At 39.2% G+C, this 16,741-nt stretch overlaps 4 protein-coding genes across 12 annotated transcripts in view; 3 read left to right on the top strand and 1 right to left on the bottom strand.

The window, feature by feature from the left end:
• Positions 1 to 1,179, top strand: part of LOC107224624 (SAFB-like transcription modulator) — a 9,103-nt gene extending 7,924 nt beyond the window's left edge. For all 3 annotated transcript variants that reach the window (XM_046733957.1, XM_015664760.2, XM_046733956.1), the window contains one exon: positions 12 to 1,179. In XM_046733957.1, the coding sequence (XP_046589913.1) occupies positions 12 to 180 (169 nt within the window). In that variant the 3' untranslated portion in view covers positions 181 to 1,179. The remainder of the gene's footprint in view (positions 1 to 11) is intronic.
• The window catches only part of LOC107224625, a 26,456-nt gene extending 14,787 nt beyond the window's left edge, over positions 1 to 11,669 (top strand). The window contains exons 10-11 of one of the 3 annotated variants that reach the window (XM_015664761.2): positions 8,311 to 8,314; positions 11,470 to 11,669. In XM_015664761.2, coding sequence (XP_015520247.2) covers positions 8,311 to 8,314; positions 11,470 to 11,600 — 135 coding nt within the window. In that variant the 3' untranslated portion in view covers positions 11,601 to 11,669. Of the gene's footprint in view, positions 1 to 7,556; positions 7,563 to 8,310; positions 8,315 to 11,469 lie in introns of all 3 variants that reach the window. The other 2 variants (XM_046733960.1, XM_046733961.1) reach the window with 2 other exon arrangements.
• LOC107224628 (coiled-coil domain-containing protein 149) lies at positions 10,281 to 16,741 on the bottom strand. 4 transcript variants are annotated; one of them, XM_046733971.1, is made up of 11 exons: positions 16,401 to 16,609; positions 16,118 to 16,296; positions 15,716 to 15,956; positions 15,283 to 15,449; positions 15,095 to 15,167; positions 14,904 to 14,988; positions 14,693 to 14,837; positions 14,491 to 14,591; positions 14,246 to 14,323; positions 12,545 to 12,550; positions 10,281 to 11,779 (listed from the first exon to the last, which is right to left on the bottom strand). In XM_046733971.1, exons 1-11 carry the CDS (start codon positions 16,467 to 16,469, stop codon positions 11,643 to 11,645), a joined length of 1,281 nt encoding a protein of 426 aa, XP_046589927.1. In that variant the 5' UTR covers positions 16,470 to 16,609; the 3' UTR covers positions 10,281 to 11,642. The 4 variants fall into 4 exon arrangements, with proteins under 4 accessions (XP_046589927.1, XP_046589926.1, XP_015520250.1 ...); XM_046733970.1 differs by lacking the exons at positions 10,281 to 11,779; positions 12,545 to 12,550 and adding an exon at positions 16,616 to 16,741 and having other exon boundaries at positions 13,634 to 14,323; positions 16,401 to 16,509; XM_015664764.2 differs by lacking the exons at positions 10,281 to 11,779; positions 12,545 to 12,550 and having other exon boundaries at positions 13,634 to 14,323.
• On the top strand, positions 11,737 to 13,734 carry LOC107224621. 2 transcript variants are annotated; one of them, XM_046733969.1, is made up of 6 exons: positions 11,737 to 11,946; positions 12,037 to 12,309; positions 12,411 to 12,727; positions 12,828 to 12,993; positions 13,091 to 13,281; positions 13,379 to 13,734. In XM_046733969.1, the coding sequence occupies exons 1-6, from the start codon at positions 11,737 to 11,739 to the stop codon at positions 13,578 to 13,580; spliced, it is 1,359 nt and encodes a 452-aa protein (XP_046589925.1). In that variant the 3' UTR covers positions 13,581 to 13,734. The 2 variants fall into 2 exon arrangements, with proteins under 2 accessions (XP_046589925.1, XP_046589924.1); XM_046733968.1 differs by having other exon boundaries at positions 11,737 to 12,309.

The raw sequence follows: 16,741 nt of genomic DNA, 5'->3' as shown, positions 1-16,741 counted from the left end.
TCTTTTCACAGATGGAGCAGCTCCGGAAGCATCAGCAGCACGATGCGACACCCAGGTCCGCCTCTCTACCAGGGTGGCGGGCCAATGCCGTCAATGACTTTGGCTCCCCCAGGAACAGGTCCATCCTACGATAGATTTGATCCCTACAAATCGTCGATGCCAAGCATGCGAAAATATTAATAATAGTAGTATACATGTGTACACATACTATAATAATAGTACACGTACCCTAAGTGAATTCAAACATTTTAAAACGATAACCCGGAACGACACAGTTTAATTGGCATGATATACACATTTGTTTTCAAACTTTGAGTTATCGTCATGCTAATATAGTTTATCAGTGGGGAAGAGTAAAAAATACTTTCTTTTTTCTTTTCTTTTGTTTTTATTATTTTTTTCAGTATTTACTTCGATGTCATCTGCCGTCAAATTAATTTTACTTTATGTTTTCGAGGCTAACATCTAATTCTCGTTTACTCATAAAATGTGAAATCGGCTGAGCTAGTCATCGAATTATCAAACTGATGGAGTTATCGAAATTCCTAGAATACGAGAGTGTGTTACCGACTATTTGTCTCTTCTTTCTTTTTTTTTTCTTTTCTTTTCTTTCTTTTTTTTTTTTTTATAAGATGAAAAAACTAACGAACGCGTATCCGTCGTCTGCATCCATTATCGGTATCGTTACGTGGTTAGAAATGTTTCACGCGATAATGGATACGTACTCAGGGATCGCAAAATGCAATTATTAGTCAAATAATAATAATTAGGGCAATACAGTTGGCATTGAGTCGAAAACTGAAAATTAAAAAGAAAAGAAAAGAGCAATGAAGACGCGAACGAAGGTAAAGAAGTGAAAATGAAATAACTCTACTAAACACTGAAAAGAAAATCATAGTCTCGCTACCGACCTCGTAATTGATTAATTAATTGTGAATAATAATGATAACAACACTATAATATCAATAATAATAGGTAAATCTAGATATCGATTTAAAATAGTGTATATCATATGCAATTAAGTTAATAAGAGAGAGAAGAAATCCATCGAGTTACGAACTTACGCAACGGATGATGGCACATTACAGTGTGAATCAATCGTGCAAAGTACCTATAAACGCATATAACTAAGATTAAACAACTTCAATAAATCTATAGTACGTAGAACTGTCTAACAAGCGATTGATTGAAGAATTGATTTATTTATATTTCCTTTTCCTGGTGAAATTCGAACGTGCACTGATTGTAGCAATAACGCTCAATTCCTTACCCATTTTAACCTGTTAACGGTGGGGCTGGTCGATATATTCCCCAGCAGTCAGGCTGGGGACTCCACGTAAGAAATACCACGTTGAACGTAGTTATAAATTTCCCGTCTAATAAAAGGTTGATTTGAACTGATATTTCCCCGCCGTTAAAAGGTCAATGGGTACCTTATTTGCCTTTCTTTTACAGGGTCTCGTTCACGCACTTGAGTCTCACTCTCTTTAAACCGCGACCTTCACCCACAATACAATTGCTAGCGGATTTCTATTCAACGCGTTAATATAGCGCGTTTCCTGCTTTCACACCGTCTCGGGGAATCTTCAACGACCCGAAGCGAATGATTTCAAGCTCATGATTATCATTCCATTCATTATTTCTTCCCCTCCCTCTTTCTCTCTTGAGCCATTGCAGTGGTTATGCAACGGTATAATTTGAGACTAAAATTACGCATAACTTGTCTCTCCCTAAATTAATGACAAATCCGACATTCCTTCGAAATATTGTTCAATTGAACAACAAAACTACCCTTCCTCATATTTGTTATATGCGCATAATGCGCATTAAACAATTTAGCGTGTTCAATTCCGACGAAACGAGGACCAACAAATTAGGATGAGATATTTTTGTAAAACCGCTTATACAGCGAATAGATCCTATATCATGAAATTTCCAAGGAAATAGATGATTTCCCAGTTTTTCTAAACTTTTTTTTTTAACTACCATTCGCCAGAGTTCGAAACGGTTGTTACGTCCTCCAGACTTCATATTCCTTTCCCACACTCTTAGTTACCTTACGCTCTGTAGTCTGTCCTTATTGTCCGCTAGCTTGCTTTCTACATCCCGCTAAACTCCGCAGATCCATCCTAGCGCTCAAGCAAGACACCTGTCCCTCTAAACCAAAACCACTTCAAATCGTTTGCCTTCCCTTAAAACCGATCCCTTCCTATTCCATTCACTTCCTGCATTGGGAGTAGTAGTAGCACGCGAGTGCATAGTCGACGCGAACGGACCCTGTAATAGCCAAATAACACCTTGGCTGGGCGTGGAGTAAGGTCCGATTACCGCTCATCGGAGCCTACGCATTCTACCCCGTAACACGGTGAAACGTCTCGGCCGGAATTTAAATGTAGTCAATAAAAGACAAAAAAAAAAAAAAAAAAATACGAGTGAAATCTCCGAAGTTATAATCTGTGCTACGCACTCGTACCCGATGCGATAAGCTAAAGCAAAGCTTCAGGGTCTTATATCCACAGGAACTTGTAGGATCCAATTCGAAAGTGAAGATTTACGAGTTCTCGATCTCTGTAACCGAAGTTTGCTTACAGGTGATTGGTACAGAGTTGATTCTATACTTGTGTACTAAACCGACTACAAGAAGGACTAAAGAAAGAAAGAAAGAAAGAAAGAGGATATCAATTGCGAAAAATCGTCGAGCAGCAGGATGTTTGCCTCTGCAACTCACAAAGAGAACGATAGTCAAAGTGCATATTTGCCTGTATGACAAATCGGCGGGTTCTCCCCCTTCTTTGAAGAAGAGTAGTTTCGATCGCCAGACGATCCGAAAAGCATGCTGGCAAAGGTGGTGGAGGAGGAGGAGGAGAAGGGAACACTTTCCCTTGGTAAATTTGAACGAGAGAGGTGAGGGATGGCACCTCCTCGATGCTCGAAGGAAAGGAGAGAGAGTAACCGTGGTAAAACTGGTAAGTATGTCGAGGTCTCTTCACGGACAGTCGTCATAGTCGCATAGTACCTAGCACGTAAGGATCATCCGTGGGATATTTATTTATAAATCGCATTGAGCTTTGCTGCAGGCCTTTATTACGTTAAAATTATTAATTATTTCCCGCACGCAACGGTGTTACGCGAATAGTCGGTATATTAAACCTGTTTCTTTTCATTTTTTTTTTTTTCTACGCAAGGTGACAATATCGATATAAGATTAAGAATAAATTCGCGAAAGGTAATTCGACTATGAACGATATTTTCTATCCATTCACAGATTAGACCTAGCCGGGTTATACAATATATCTAATCAAACGTCCAACTGGTGCGATACGAATAGACACGCACAACACACGCGTTGCTGGAGGATACAGTGAGCGGTTCACCGGTGACAAAAGTGCGTTATTTGATATCGATCTGGGAATGTCAGTGACGAGATATCATCGTTGTTAATTTGAAATAATGAAGGATTTACCGTCAGTGATAATCGGTAAGTAAATATTTGATTCAAAGTTCTCTTTTAACGTAACAACGTTAAGACCGCGATCTGAAACGAATCGTTTATTTATCGGCCAAAATGTTAGAGGAATCCAGCTGGACCGATTAGTCTTTCATCACCGGGATGTAATTATCTCTTAATTTCCTTTTATTACTCACGATATTACGATACCGTTACCGTACATAATTAATTATCAGTGAAAATACTTTCTCCGCGCGTATATGCAAAAACCAGCAGCCCGGAACTTTGCATTAATTTAAAATTTCACTTATAATTACAACCTGCGATCGATCGATTGTTACTAATTGTTATACGTATATATACACCCGTACACTTGTTCCATCTTAAAAAGACAGCGAACGAAACACGTGGTCGTGTACGTATAATGTGTACAAGAGTTTCAACTTTGACGGGTCATTTTCTACACACGCGCATGCTGCACGCGTAGGAAAATCGTACGCGTACATCGGTAAAGAAATGAGAATAGAAGCGAGTTAATTGGGTTAATTAAACCTAAATTCTATTGTACCGTACAAACTTCACCGAGTCGCGGTCAACCGTGGTTCTGATGTACCTGCACCAGTGAGGTTGAACCAGAGACTCGGATTTCTCTCTGGGAATGTGCTCTTCTGGTTTGAGATTGGCTCTCTGGCCTCTGAGAACACATGAAACGTTAAACTCGAGGGATAAAAAAGACTTGAAAAAGTGACGAGTAAAAAACTAAAACGGAGAAAATAAAACAGGGCAGTTCGGAGTTCATCGAGCGGTTCACGCGTCCTCTGTTGTAATCTTTCTCTCCGCAATCTAGGGGCGAGGCCCCGAGACTTTCTATGTAAGACACTCCGCGAACGGTTTGAATAGAACATAACAGCGTAAACGTATAACTTAAACGACGTTTCATGTATGAATAAAAAAAAAAAGAACGGTTTCAATAGCTTCTAAGGATTTTATTAATTTTGTCTACCGCAGCAACGAGACGATGAATTCGTCACGTAACGTTGAAAAGAAGAGATGCTCATAGTTTTAATACCCAGTTGCAGTTCCTCGTTTCTTTCAATTCTGAAACAATGATTCCGGTTATTCGTAACGGTTTGAGCTGACGTTATACAACCGGCGTGAGTATACAATAATAATACGTCAAATTCTTGTTGGCCTCATGATTAACGCATGAGCCGCGTTGATCGCAATCATTGCGTAAACGCAGTTCGCGCATGTATGGACGTGCTTACGTAGGATAAGTTCACTAATGCCTTGGACCCCCGGCTAACTTGTTCTCGGACCAAAATTAAACGCGAGTTCGATTCCATGCGAATAATGTGATAATGACTACCGATCTCTCACGTTGGCTGGATCGCCAGCCGTAAGCCCAATGCATTCGATAACTTTTGTTGATAATTTTTTTCTGCGTAGAAAAATTCATTCGATAATTTTAAATTTTTTCAACATTAAAGAGGAATCCATAAAGTAACGCGGAAAATTTTCTTTGTTCGTTCGAAGAACGTACATTTGTCGCTATCGTCCGAAGCAGTATTAAAATTCCCTTTTCTTAATAAAAAAAAAATCAAATTTGCATAATTTTGCTTCAGGCGACGGCGCAAAGCGTACTTTTTGACAATCTCTTTGTTTTTGTTTCTGATGCATGAAAGTTGAGGTATCGTGTCAGCTAGATAGGGTAAAAGTTCGGGCGGCCATAACAGCGAGATTTACTATGAAAAACGAATAAAAAAATTTTCCCTCCTACTTTGTAAACCCCTTTCTTACGTGTAAAAAATTTGAAATTATCTAACAAATTTTATTACGATAAGAAAAAGTCATTGAGATGTGAGACTACTCCCAATAACGTAAGAATTCCATTGAACCGGAGCTGAACTGATTGAAAAGATGAAAGAAAAGTATTTTCTTCGAACGTAAAAAGTATACGAGAGCGTAAGAAGACACATTCCCGCGATGATGTCATTCGAAGGCGATTCTTATACCTATACTGCAGACGCTTCGGCCAATGCGGTGCATCCGGGTTCGAAATTTCTTAGCCCGGTAGTTCCGTGTCCGGATACGATAATCGGGTCAGAGATCCGGACGGGTTGGAGAATTATTCTCATTTACAGCAACTTCAACGTTCGTGGATCCTTGTAAATTACCACGGATCGTTGACCAATCTGAATCGGTTCCGAGTATAAAATTTCGACAGGATGCGTTTCATGGCGCGGTTCGTAATAATAAAGATAAGAAAAAAAAATAAATAAAAATAAAAAAAGAGAAACGAAAACATGAACAAATAAATAAATCAACGTAAGTGCTACAGCCGGATCCTTGAGCTGCGGATCAATTATCGTTACTTATGCAAATGCGTGACAAATTTAAAAATTACAAGCACGATCGTGCCTTCCGCAAGCTCTCGGCGCATCGGAATCTCCTCGAACGCTTATTTACCACTGCATTTTTATCATTTAGGCGTGTGATTTTTGCTTCGCCGCGTTTCTCTTTCCTCTCTTTAATTTTCACAACGCCTCTGAAAGTCTTATCCCGACATCCATCTCTCCCAACGTACAACTCGGTAGTGATTATTCGTTATCTTTTGCCACTCGGTTAAAAAGCAATAGTTTCTCGTCGCTTCTGCCTTACGCTGATGTACCTCGCATGGTCAATGACGGGAGTAACGTGGCATCGACAGTGAACCGTGAGGCACACTTTCTCGAGCGTGGCACAGGACTTTCACCGTCGATGAAGTCGTACGATCTATGTACATACGTATCTGTACGTGTGTTTCTGTTTACTCGTTATATGCCGTGCATCGGATCGAAAATAAGCATGATGCGTCACCCGTCACCGACGATTAAATTCTGTGTACTTTATTAATTCTTTCAATGAAACTCGCTGTCATTCCGATCACTTCTTATTATATCCGTATGCAAACGCGGATCTGTAAAAAAGATGTTTATACGCAATATCAATGATACGAGTGAGGTTTCGGGCACGAAACGCGTCCCTGAGAAATATACCGATTTATTCCAGTACTAAGAATTATTACAATATGCCTGTAGCTAATCGTAAGGGTTTTTCATTGAAGCAAATGTAACGCTCGACGATGAATGCTCGGAAGACTGGAAAGTTGCGGTTTCGCTACACAATTCGCAAAGGTGAAGTTTCTCGTCGCTGAATCAATATATACATAGATGCATAGATTGTAATATAATAAAACGCGTGCACGCGAATAAGTGCTCGTATACCGAAACGCCTTTATTCTCTTTCTTCCCGAGTCTGTATCGAAAGACTTGAAAGAATTAAGCAGAACGAACTCGTCGTTTTTTTTTTATTTTAAAAAAGACCCATTCACGGTGTCGGACCTATTTTCGCCGATACCACTTCCCGAGGGAAATATGATTAGCGTCTGTACACAATTGTCACGCGGCATGGCGTGCGTTAGAAAAAATTTTTAAATAAAATATACATTACCTATTTTTATTCATACAAAGACTTTTACCCTGTAATACGGTTGTACAGCTGGTGCAGTCGTAGATCAGTTGGTTTTCTAAAATGCTCCAATTTCAAACGGTCACGGTATTATAATATCATATCGTAACGCGTGTATGTTCAGTAAGCCAACAACAATAACAACAACAACAACGAACGTGAAAGTAGTATGAAACCGCCTGTAATTATTATTATAAATACAGCGATAAGTTATTTGTTGCCGCTACTTTTTCTCTCCACGCACAGCTGATCAATCCTCACGATCCTCGTACGCAATTAATTAAAACTGAACAGAATTAATCGGATGGAAATATTCAGATTTCGAAGTGAAAGGTCGAATTGCAGATTTTCAAGCAAAACTGACTATTTTCAATTTCGGATCGCTGTTTAGTTTCGTTCCCTTTCGTTTAAATCGAAAATGAACCGAACGATCTGTTTAACTTTTATACCAGGCTATAATTCTCACATTCATGTCGATGAAAGTTGCTATGACAACGAATTCTTACAGAAATTGGAACAGTTTCGTATTTTTTTTTTTCCTTTCGTATAATATCGCAGATACGCATAGTTTTTCATAGATTCTCCTAAAAAATTTTAGTACATCGTACATATTTTACTAAAAAAATACTAGTTTTTATGGAAGTCTATAATTTTTTATGAATATCTACATTTTCTTATAAAAAAATTATGTATTTTTATAATTTTTTATGAAAATACGTAACGTTTCAATATCTTTTTTTTACGAAATAACACGAAATGGCCCAATTTCTATAAAAATTCTTAGTATGTGGTTGAATCATCTTGAAATGCAAGTTTTCTGTGTATCTAACAATAAGCTTATATTTCTATTTCAGATTTGTTTATTATATGGAATGTAGTAACTGCAGGGACGATTACACACGCTCAGGAAAATCTAAACTACTATTATAATCAACGTGAGTAAAAAATATTCGCTATTAGATCAGAGTTGTTCAAAGAAATTGAGAAAAATCTTTCAACAATATTCGAACAATCACATACTGCACAGATCTTGCCATTTTCAAACTTTTTTTCAAAAGTTCTCTTAAAAATTTTGTACTTTAAGAATATTTCACACGGTTGTACGATTTCAACTTCAAGCATTATTTTCAGAATATCCTTCTCGTTAACGACAAGTTATTTGTAACAACCCTTCGAATACCTGACAATCGATGAAAAATGACCAATGCGTGTATAAATTTCAATAAACAGCACCTGGTGGCTACAGATTTCAAGAATCCCGATACTCGACACCGGTCAGACGATGGGCACCAGACTCTCCGGGCTGGGACGGCGGACCGAGGAGGGGAGTAATCCTGCGAAGAGACACGCAGGATCGTCCGCCGTCTACGTACTACATCCAGGCGACGAGAGAAACGGAGCAGAGCGATCCCCTAGTGACGATATCTGAAACTCTGGGCGCGCTAAACACAGTAGGAAGTTATATAGTGAACATGACACGTGGGGTAGAATCGTCGGACAATCCACCCAAGGAGCTGCCGTCAGCCATATACACGATATCGAAAAACATTCTTGGCAGAAACGTAACTGACAGCATAGCTCCTCTGGTTCGTGGTGTGACGATGCCTATAAGACTTGGCGGTTCCTCAACTACACAGCTACACCCGCTAAGCGAAGAACTCGCCAACAAAGACTCGTCCTCGAATCCGTCCGAATGCACGACTGCGGAGGGAGGGCCAGGGAAATGTCAGGATTTGAGTAACTGTCCTCAGCTTCTTTTGGACCTCACTAAACTCAGGCAATCTTTGTGCTTCAAAAGCTTATTTGTGCCCGGAGTCTGCTGTCCTATGAACGGCGGATCCCAGCCTGATGAAAGGTAAGTAAAAATATACTCTGCAAGTTGGGAACAAAGTTTTTCTCGATACTGTATCCGTTGAACTTGCCCGTTACTGATTCGCCGCTTCGTATTTTCAGACCTACAAGTACCGACGGCACCTATCCTGGCAGCGGTAGTGGTACGCGCCCCACGAGGCCACCGTATCAACGTCCAACCAGACCGTCGACTCCCAGGCCGATCCCTCTTCTCCCAGTAACTTCCGAGGCCCCTTTGACAACGGATTCTACTCCCGAATCATTTCCGTCGAGTAATACAACTGGCTCTGAGATTATAGATACAATAGATAACAACTATATCCAAGACGACGAAGGTAGTAGTTGAACAGTGAAAACCCCTGACTAATCGATAAAAAATTGATGAATAGAAGAAAGTTGCAAAGTTTGATATTTCAACGGAGACGCAATCTTTGTGATTAATTCCTCGAGGATCCTACTTCACTAGACAATATTTTCAGAATGCGGAGTACGAAATGCCGGCAAGTACAGAGTCGTGGGTGGAGAGGAAGCTCTGCCGGGGCGGTGGCCATGGATGGCTGCCATATTCCTACACGGTGCGAGGCGCACAGAATTCTGGTGCGGAGGGTCGTTGGTGGGTCCTCGACACATTTTGACCGCCGCCCATTGCACAAGGGATCAGCGGCAGCGACCGTAATTACAATTATTCCTCATGTTCGACCGATTGTAAGTATAAGTCCGCGACAAGTATGGAACTGAATAACTTTTTACCTCCCACAGGTTTGCGGCGAGACAATTTACGGTTCGTCTCGGTGACATTGACTTGGAACGTGACGACGAACCCTCCACACCGGAGACTTACAAGGTGAAGGAAATTCGAGCGCACCCGAAATTCTCTAGGGTTGGATTCTACAACGACATAGCGATACTGGAGCTGAACAGACCCGTTAGGAAAACTCCATATATAACACCGCTCTGTCTGCCTCCTGCGCGATTCAAAGGAGAGCCTTTCGCCGGTGCCAGACCAACCGTGGTGGGCTGGGGGACAACGTATTACGGTAATTTTCAAAGAAACTTTGCCACTGTTCGAAATAACACTAAAACATTCGGCAGGTGGTAAGGAGAGCACGGTCCAGCGTCAAGCTGTGTTGCCTGTTTGGAGAAACGAGGATTGCAATGCCGCCTACTTCCAGCCGATAACCAGCAACTTTCTTTGCGCGGGATTCAGTCAGGGAGGCAAAGACGCTTGCCAGGGAGATTCTGGCGGTCCACTTATGCTCAGGACCGAAGGTCGTTGGATGCAAGTCGGTATTGTTTCATTTGGAAATAAATGCGGGGAGCCCGGATATCCAGGAGTATATACTCGTGTTACCGAATACATTGACTGGATAAAGGAAAATATTTATTGAAATCTACTATGTTCTGAGTATCGTTGGATATTCTGAACCTCGTCAGAGAGCCTCCATGGCGAACTAGATTTTTCTGGTTGAAGAATTATGTTTTGCCGAAGCGACGTGATGAGAAATAAACTTAAGATCTCTTCTATCCACGAAATATCGTGCTTGCGGAAAATTAATGAAGATATAATTTATTGCTTCGATTATCAAACGTGTCGCTACTGTAGTTAATTTTTATATCTGTTAAACAATCGACAACAATATAATTCGGCTTCGATGTGATTTTATAATAATGATCGCAAGTAGAAGCAGCCTGCATTTTTGACAACCGTGTAAAGTACAGCTGATTTAATTTGATGCTGGCTAAACAATCACATGAAAGTACTGTAACTAATTATATGTACATATATATAGGATTAGGCATCGTTTTTCGTGCTCTCGATAAAACGTGTTTGATGAAGTGTTTCAAATGTTTCATAGAAGTTAATTTGAGTAATATATGAATACTTTTTACTGTAATATTAATCCTAACTGCAGGGTGGTTTTTGAACGTAACATAAGGCTGATTCGAAAGTTCAGTGTGCGCCATATAAATTTACAACGCTGCAACTTGACACGCATAGCGATATAGTACATACTGTTATCTAATTTATTCCATTTAGTTATTGATTTGATATACATACAACTAGCCGAACTGAATATATCATTAAAATTTTAAACAAACGAGTAGTTGAGAAAAATTGAATTACGCAGAATGATGTTGTTTACATTCGACGCGTATCTACATGCATATACTTACATTCCCATAATTAAAGTTAGTAGTTTTGAAGTAAGGAAATCAAATACAGTATTTAAATCTCGCAATAAAATAATTATGAGTAAAAGGATTTGAGAAAAATAAAAAACGAAAAACTGTAGAAAATAGACAAATATTATGAGCAAACTAAAACTTATTGGATAGATGTGGTGTAGGTCACATGGATAAAACCCGCCTCAAGCGATTAGATAAGGTACAGTATAGTAATCTCAATGAAACCCTCAAGTCTTGATTATTTTAACCATTTATTACTTTTGAGGTATTCTCCGTTACGCTTTTCGTCTCAAATTGCATCAAGAGATTGAGAAACCAAGCAAGCTTTTGAAGTTTCTCAAACATTTTAGTCAAATATTATTCTATTGCTGTAATCCAGGGTAACGTACAGGGACGCCGTTCTACAAGCCGCTTAAAATCTGAAGGAGAAACGTCTCGATTTGTTAAGTGTAGGCGACGGTTAAAACTTATAGGGAAGAGCTTCGCACTCTTTGTCAGAAGAAAAGCCAATAAAGAAAAACCTCTGATACGTCAGTCAGTCAGGAAATCCGTGTGTGTATTAAATCGACTACTCGAACATTGTTGCGGCATGGGAACAAAGTAGAGTAAATCGTTTTACGTACATTATTTGGTGATCCATTGTAGATCAAGTCCAGCAATAGCAAGCATGCCGGCGATTAAGAAAAAAGTGAGAAGTGTATCTGTTGAAAATTTGGGAAAAATTGTGAAGCAAATGATCGATGGAGTCCTGGAAGACAGCGGTAAAACTTTCCTCTTTCCCAACTTCGAAAGAAGATACATTTTACGGGTGGTTCTATATTTCAGACCATGTCGCAAAACTGCATCAAGCCGTATTCGAGGAGTATTATCGCAAGAGAATGGAAGACTTGAAGGATGAAAAGGCTGAAATTGATACTGATAAACTTATCCAAGAAGCAAAGGTTTCCCAGGTTCGTTTTAGCCATGAGTGTACGACTATTTACAGGATGCAGAACTGTATACCATGGACCAAGTCTTACGGGAAAAATTTCATTCCACAGACTGAATCTGTCAATATTTTTGCGAATGACGATGTTGTCGATCCTTTTCTCTGCAAGAGTGATTTGTGTAAAAAAACAAGTTCTTACAAAACGTGTTCTTGCACACTTGATGTTTCTGAATCAGAAGAGACATGTCAGGATGACGAATTCGTCGTTGCACACTCGTTAGAGTCTGGCGCTGCAGGTATTGAAGATGAAGGTCACGAAGCAGCTGCAAACAGTGTTCAGGATGAAATTGTCGATCGCAAATCCCATGGAGAGGATTCTAGTGATGTATGTGTATCTTTTGCACTTAATTGATCTGCTGTAATCCATGGTTTTTGAAAACACTCTGTGATAATCTACATTTCACGATGTTGAACTTTACACTGCAGGTTCTGGAGGCCCCAGTGGTGCGTGTTGTGAGGAGACCAAAATGCACTAGTCGGACTGTTTCACAAGCAGTCAAACGATCATCAGACATCGGCAGCTTATCAGATATCGCTCTGAGGTTGACCAATCATCATACCACGACAGATCTAACTCGAGCCTCGAGCAAAGTTGTCAGTGTTGAGACAAAGAGCAAAGAAGAAATAAACACCAAGAGAGACGCATGGAATAACGTAGAAATAATTGAAATAATCAAACGTCCGAACAGCTCACCGAGCAAAAAAGTTCCACGTGAAATGGAGAAGAAAGTAGAGAAAACAAGGTAAGCTAAAGCGAATCCATTTAAATTAATTCTCAAACTGGTTTTAAGATGCTTTGAGATATTTTTCTACCAGCGGTTTGATTCTCGTTCATCAATTTAGGGAAACTCTGGTGCAGTTGAAAAGTAAGGGGGAAATAACTTTCGAAAATTGGAAAAAAGCAAAGACCAACACTTATCAGCAAATCATCAGAGAAGAACAGAAGGTAAAACAGCTCAAGCAAGCCGCTGAGGCTAGGCAAATGGAAAAAAGGGAGGCTGCAAGTCAGGTGAAATCTCTTCATCTAGAGTAAAAATTGAACTCAGATAAATTTTTGTTTTATTCGCCTAGGTACGAATGATATTTCTCAATTTTTCATCCCCCAGGCATACCTATACTGGCGAAGACAGCAAGATGCTCGACAGAGGCGATTGATTAATGCAAAGAAACGGGTGTTGGCGCATATAGAATCCAAAAAAATTCAGTCAAATGAGAAACGTTCTGCCAATTCCCAAGCTTTTAAAGTCTGGAAAAGGCAGAAGGACATCAAACTGAGGGAAAGAAAAACGTACATGATGTAAGTAGTTTTTCTATGTATGAGCTTGTTAATCAGACATGCCTAAGGTGTAAGTAAAGAATAGCTTCGCTCAGTCGCGTTTAATTTCTCACTCAAGGGCGTATGGTCAACAACACACGCCGGAACAGCAGATAAAGCCCCAAAAACCTAAACCAGGTGCCCATATTGCTTTCAATATGTGGTTGGATCAATTGGACTGTGTGTTGCATCAAAAGTATTTGCGAGAACGACGTTATCTTGTTCGATCGTTCTACTGCCAGCCGGCTTATTTTGGCACTGCGGCGTTATGCACGAGATAATCTATCCACACCACTAATAAAGAAGAAACCTTTATGTACCCGACAGACATTGCTAGTTGTAATAAGACGCACCTATTTTATTTCTATCTTGATAAAACATTGGTTTCATTTACACTTCTATAACTAATCATAAATCTTTGGTAAAGTAACACAGTACTTTAAAAAAAAAAAAAAACAGACTAGCAAATGAAATACAAACATACAAATCAGCTTTGAAATGTGCAATGTTGCAACGCTTCATCGATGATGTGGTAAATAAAGTTCATGAATGTTTGTCTCACCCGATTTCTCTCAACTAAACCTAATTTTCCTGGCTCTAGTCCCGGAATAGTCGAAGTGTTAATTCCACTCTTTACGACGTAAGAGATGAATGCTAATTCCGAACCAGTGCACCAAATTTCGTATAAAATTGAATCGATAATAATTGGCATGGAATGGGTTTTGTAACAATCTCAAACTTTCCATAAAATTTCAGTCAACTTTCCATAGTTTTCATGAACCAAGATTCGTTTTAGTGTCTCCATTTAAATTCATCAAAGCTTTCTGAACCAGCGCATCTAGGTTTTTTGGCAATTCTATTCCCCTCGGACTGTCTATAGACGGAAAATGAGTTTCTGTGTATGATAACTTATCTTTTGGTATGTTATTGCTTCTTTCTAAATCTTGCTCTTCGTCTCTGCCTTTTCCTATCTTTGAACTCATCGTTTTGGTACATTCACTGTATTCATCATAGCCCTCGAATCCTGAAAAATTTCAGAAACAATGTGGCAATATTCGAAGCATAATATTACAAAGGGTTATAGAATTTCTTCATTCAAATGCACGAAATCGACTTTGATGTACTTTCAAGTTTTTCAACTTTGGCAAACATTTCTTTTGCCCAATAATATTCACGAAATAATTGATCTACCTAATCTTGTATCCACATCTGAGCCAGCGTATCCTTCGAGCAATTTTGATGTTGGCGATTGAACTGTATTTTCCAATTCGCATATTCTTAGCGCCAAAATCCTAAACAATATCAACGATTTTCAAGTAACACGATAAGAATTCGATTTGGTGGTTGTAAACCGATAACAACAGTTATCTGAACTATAATTTTAGTCACTCACTTGTTTGCTTTCTTCTGATGAGCCAGAGCCAACGTTTTGTCATTCAAGGCTTCGAGTAAGGCTGTGCAAAGCCGTCGAAGATCGTTCACGGCTGCTGCCGAAGCTTGAGCGGGTAGCTGAGATCCCTGTTGCAGTAATTGTTCAACTAACAAGAGATATTCAGTTATTAGAACAGTATGGGCGGTTAGTCTATTTACGGAACACGAATCACCTTGCTTGTGAGTCATGATAGTTCCAGCAGCTGAATTTCCTCCCAGTTTTATTGTTCCTTTTATTCTTTTACTATCCAACATGCTCTGAAAATAGTAATTAAAAAATATTGCGAACATTAGCTAATGATTTTAGAAACAGAAAATATATAAGGCACAAAGTATGTAATGCTATATTTGCAAAAAGATGTACCTTATATTTGGCAAGAGATTGTTGAGCAAGTTCTCTTTCTTCTAGCAATTGTTGCGATCTCTCTTGCAAATACCTGCCAAAATTATATATTTTATACATTTTGTGACTGCGGTGTTATTGTAAGAAATGTGCCAACACTATTGTCCTATCAGCGTTTAATATGTTTCGATAACTTTTCATCTATATACCTATTCTCGTTGATCAAAGAATCCAGATCGACTGGCTTTGTAGCATTCAGAGCTTTGGACAATTCGTGATTCAGGCGATGTGACTTGCATTTAAACGCGTCTCGTTCTATTTCTAATTCATGCTTTTCGTCGAGCAGAGTTTGAAGATCAGTCTGTAGTTGAGCGCACTACGGGGAATAGAAAAAATATGATCATCGAGTAGATATTTAACGTGTTGCTGCAAAGTCATGTTAGGTACGTAGGTACTTGATCATAGGAGGGACTTTTACAATTTTGTGTTTAATTCCAGGCTGGTAACGTTCGAGTTATTCGCGATAAGTGAAAAAATAATTCGGCTTCTGAGTTGAAGCAAAAACTAAAGACCATCTGAATTGCCAAAAAGCGATTTGCTACCAGCCTACTAAATCGTAACTATAAAATTTGCAGGATTTACTTTAATGTTAAGTTTTTCTAATTGCTCTATCATCTCTTCTCTCTGATGAACGGCAGGGGCGAGTTGCGTCTCTGGCTGATCAATGCTGCAGTGAGAAGTTGTTCTTAATACTTTAATATCCCCTTGCGCATCCCCCAGTTTTTGTCGTAAGGTCTTCACCTGAAGACGCAGACATTTGTTTTGCTCTCTGACTTCTGCCAAGAGTTCGATTGCTCGTGAATCGTCATCAATTCTAAATGTTCTAAGATTAGAAATAGAAACTGTATAATTCTAACTGAACTTTACTGTGGATCGATGAGTTTCCAATTTACTTTTTTTTTTTTCACAAGATTCAATACTGTCGTCTTCATTAAACACGTGCTCTTAGTGTAGGCTTGTCTTGTTTTTTAAATTAATACCAACCCATTCGATGCAGTCTCAGTCTTAGACAAGGAATCTGTTTTGAGTTTTAAAAATCTGTCCTGTATCTGTTCAGCCATCAGTTTGAATTGATCACGCTGCTTTCTGCATTTATCTAATTCTTGACTGAGCACCGCAAATGCCTCAATTTTGCTTTTCAGTTTTCTGGATAATGCGAAATCCTGCAATACATAATCGATTTCATAATGTGATAAGTCAGTAAAATTGCAATGGATTTGACATATGTGTACTTTTAACAGCTTTTTAACAGTATAAGAATATTTACGTCAGCTTCGTTAAGAGACTCATCACTTTCTCTGGCAAGTTGCGTCTGACTTTCGAGTAGAGATGACATTTTTCAATATTTAATAATTCCACGATCCTCCACGATAAGCCTTAGGGAATAAGATATGTGAAAGATTATCACGTGCGATTATTTTGCAAAGCACCATAGATCGAGGAATAACGCATTGAGGTTAAGTTTCGAGCTGTTTGCCTTACTGTTATCCCTGTTATCGCTGTGCCCTCACGGTTATCGAGTGAGCGACCCTGTTTTACTGACCGGATTTTGAACAGCAGCTTTGGATCTTGAAAATTTAAAAAACTTATAGTAGCAATAACAGGGAT

This window comes from Neodiprion lecontei, chromosome 3, assembly GCF_021901455.1.
Source record: "Neodiprion lecontei isolate iyNeoLeco1 chromosome 3, iyNeoLeco1.1, whole genome shotgun sequence".
In the NCBI taxonomy this organism is placed as follows: domain Eukaryota; kingdom Metazoa; phylum Arthropoda; class Insecta; order Hymenoptera; family Diprionidae; genus Neodiprion; species Neodiprion lecontei.
Note: the sequence above shows the minus strand (reverse complement) of the source record. Positions and strands in the feature narration are given on the sequence as shown.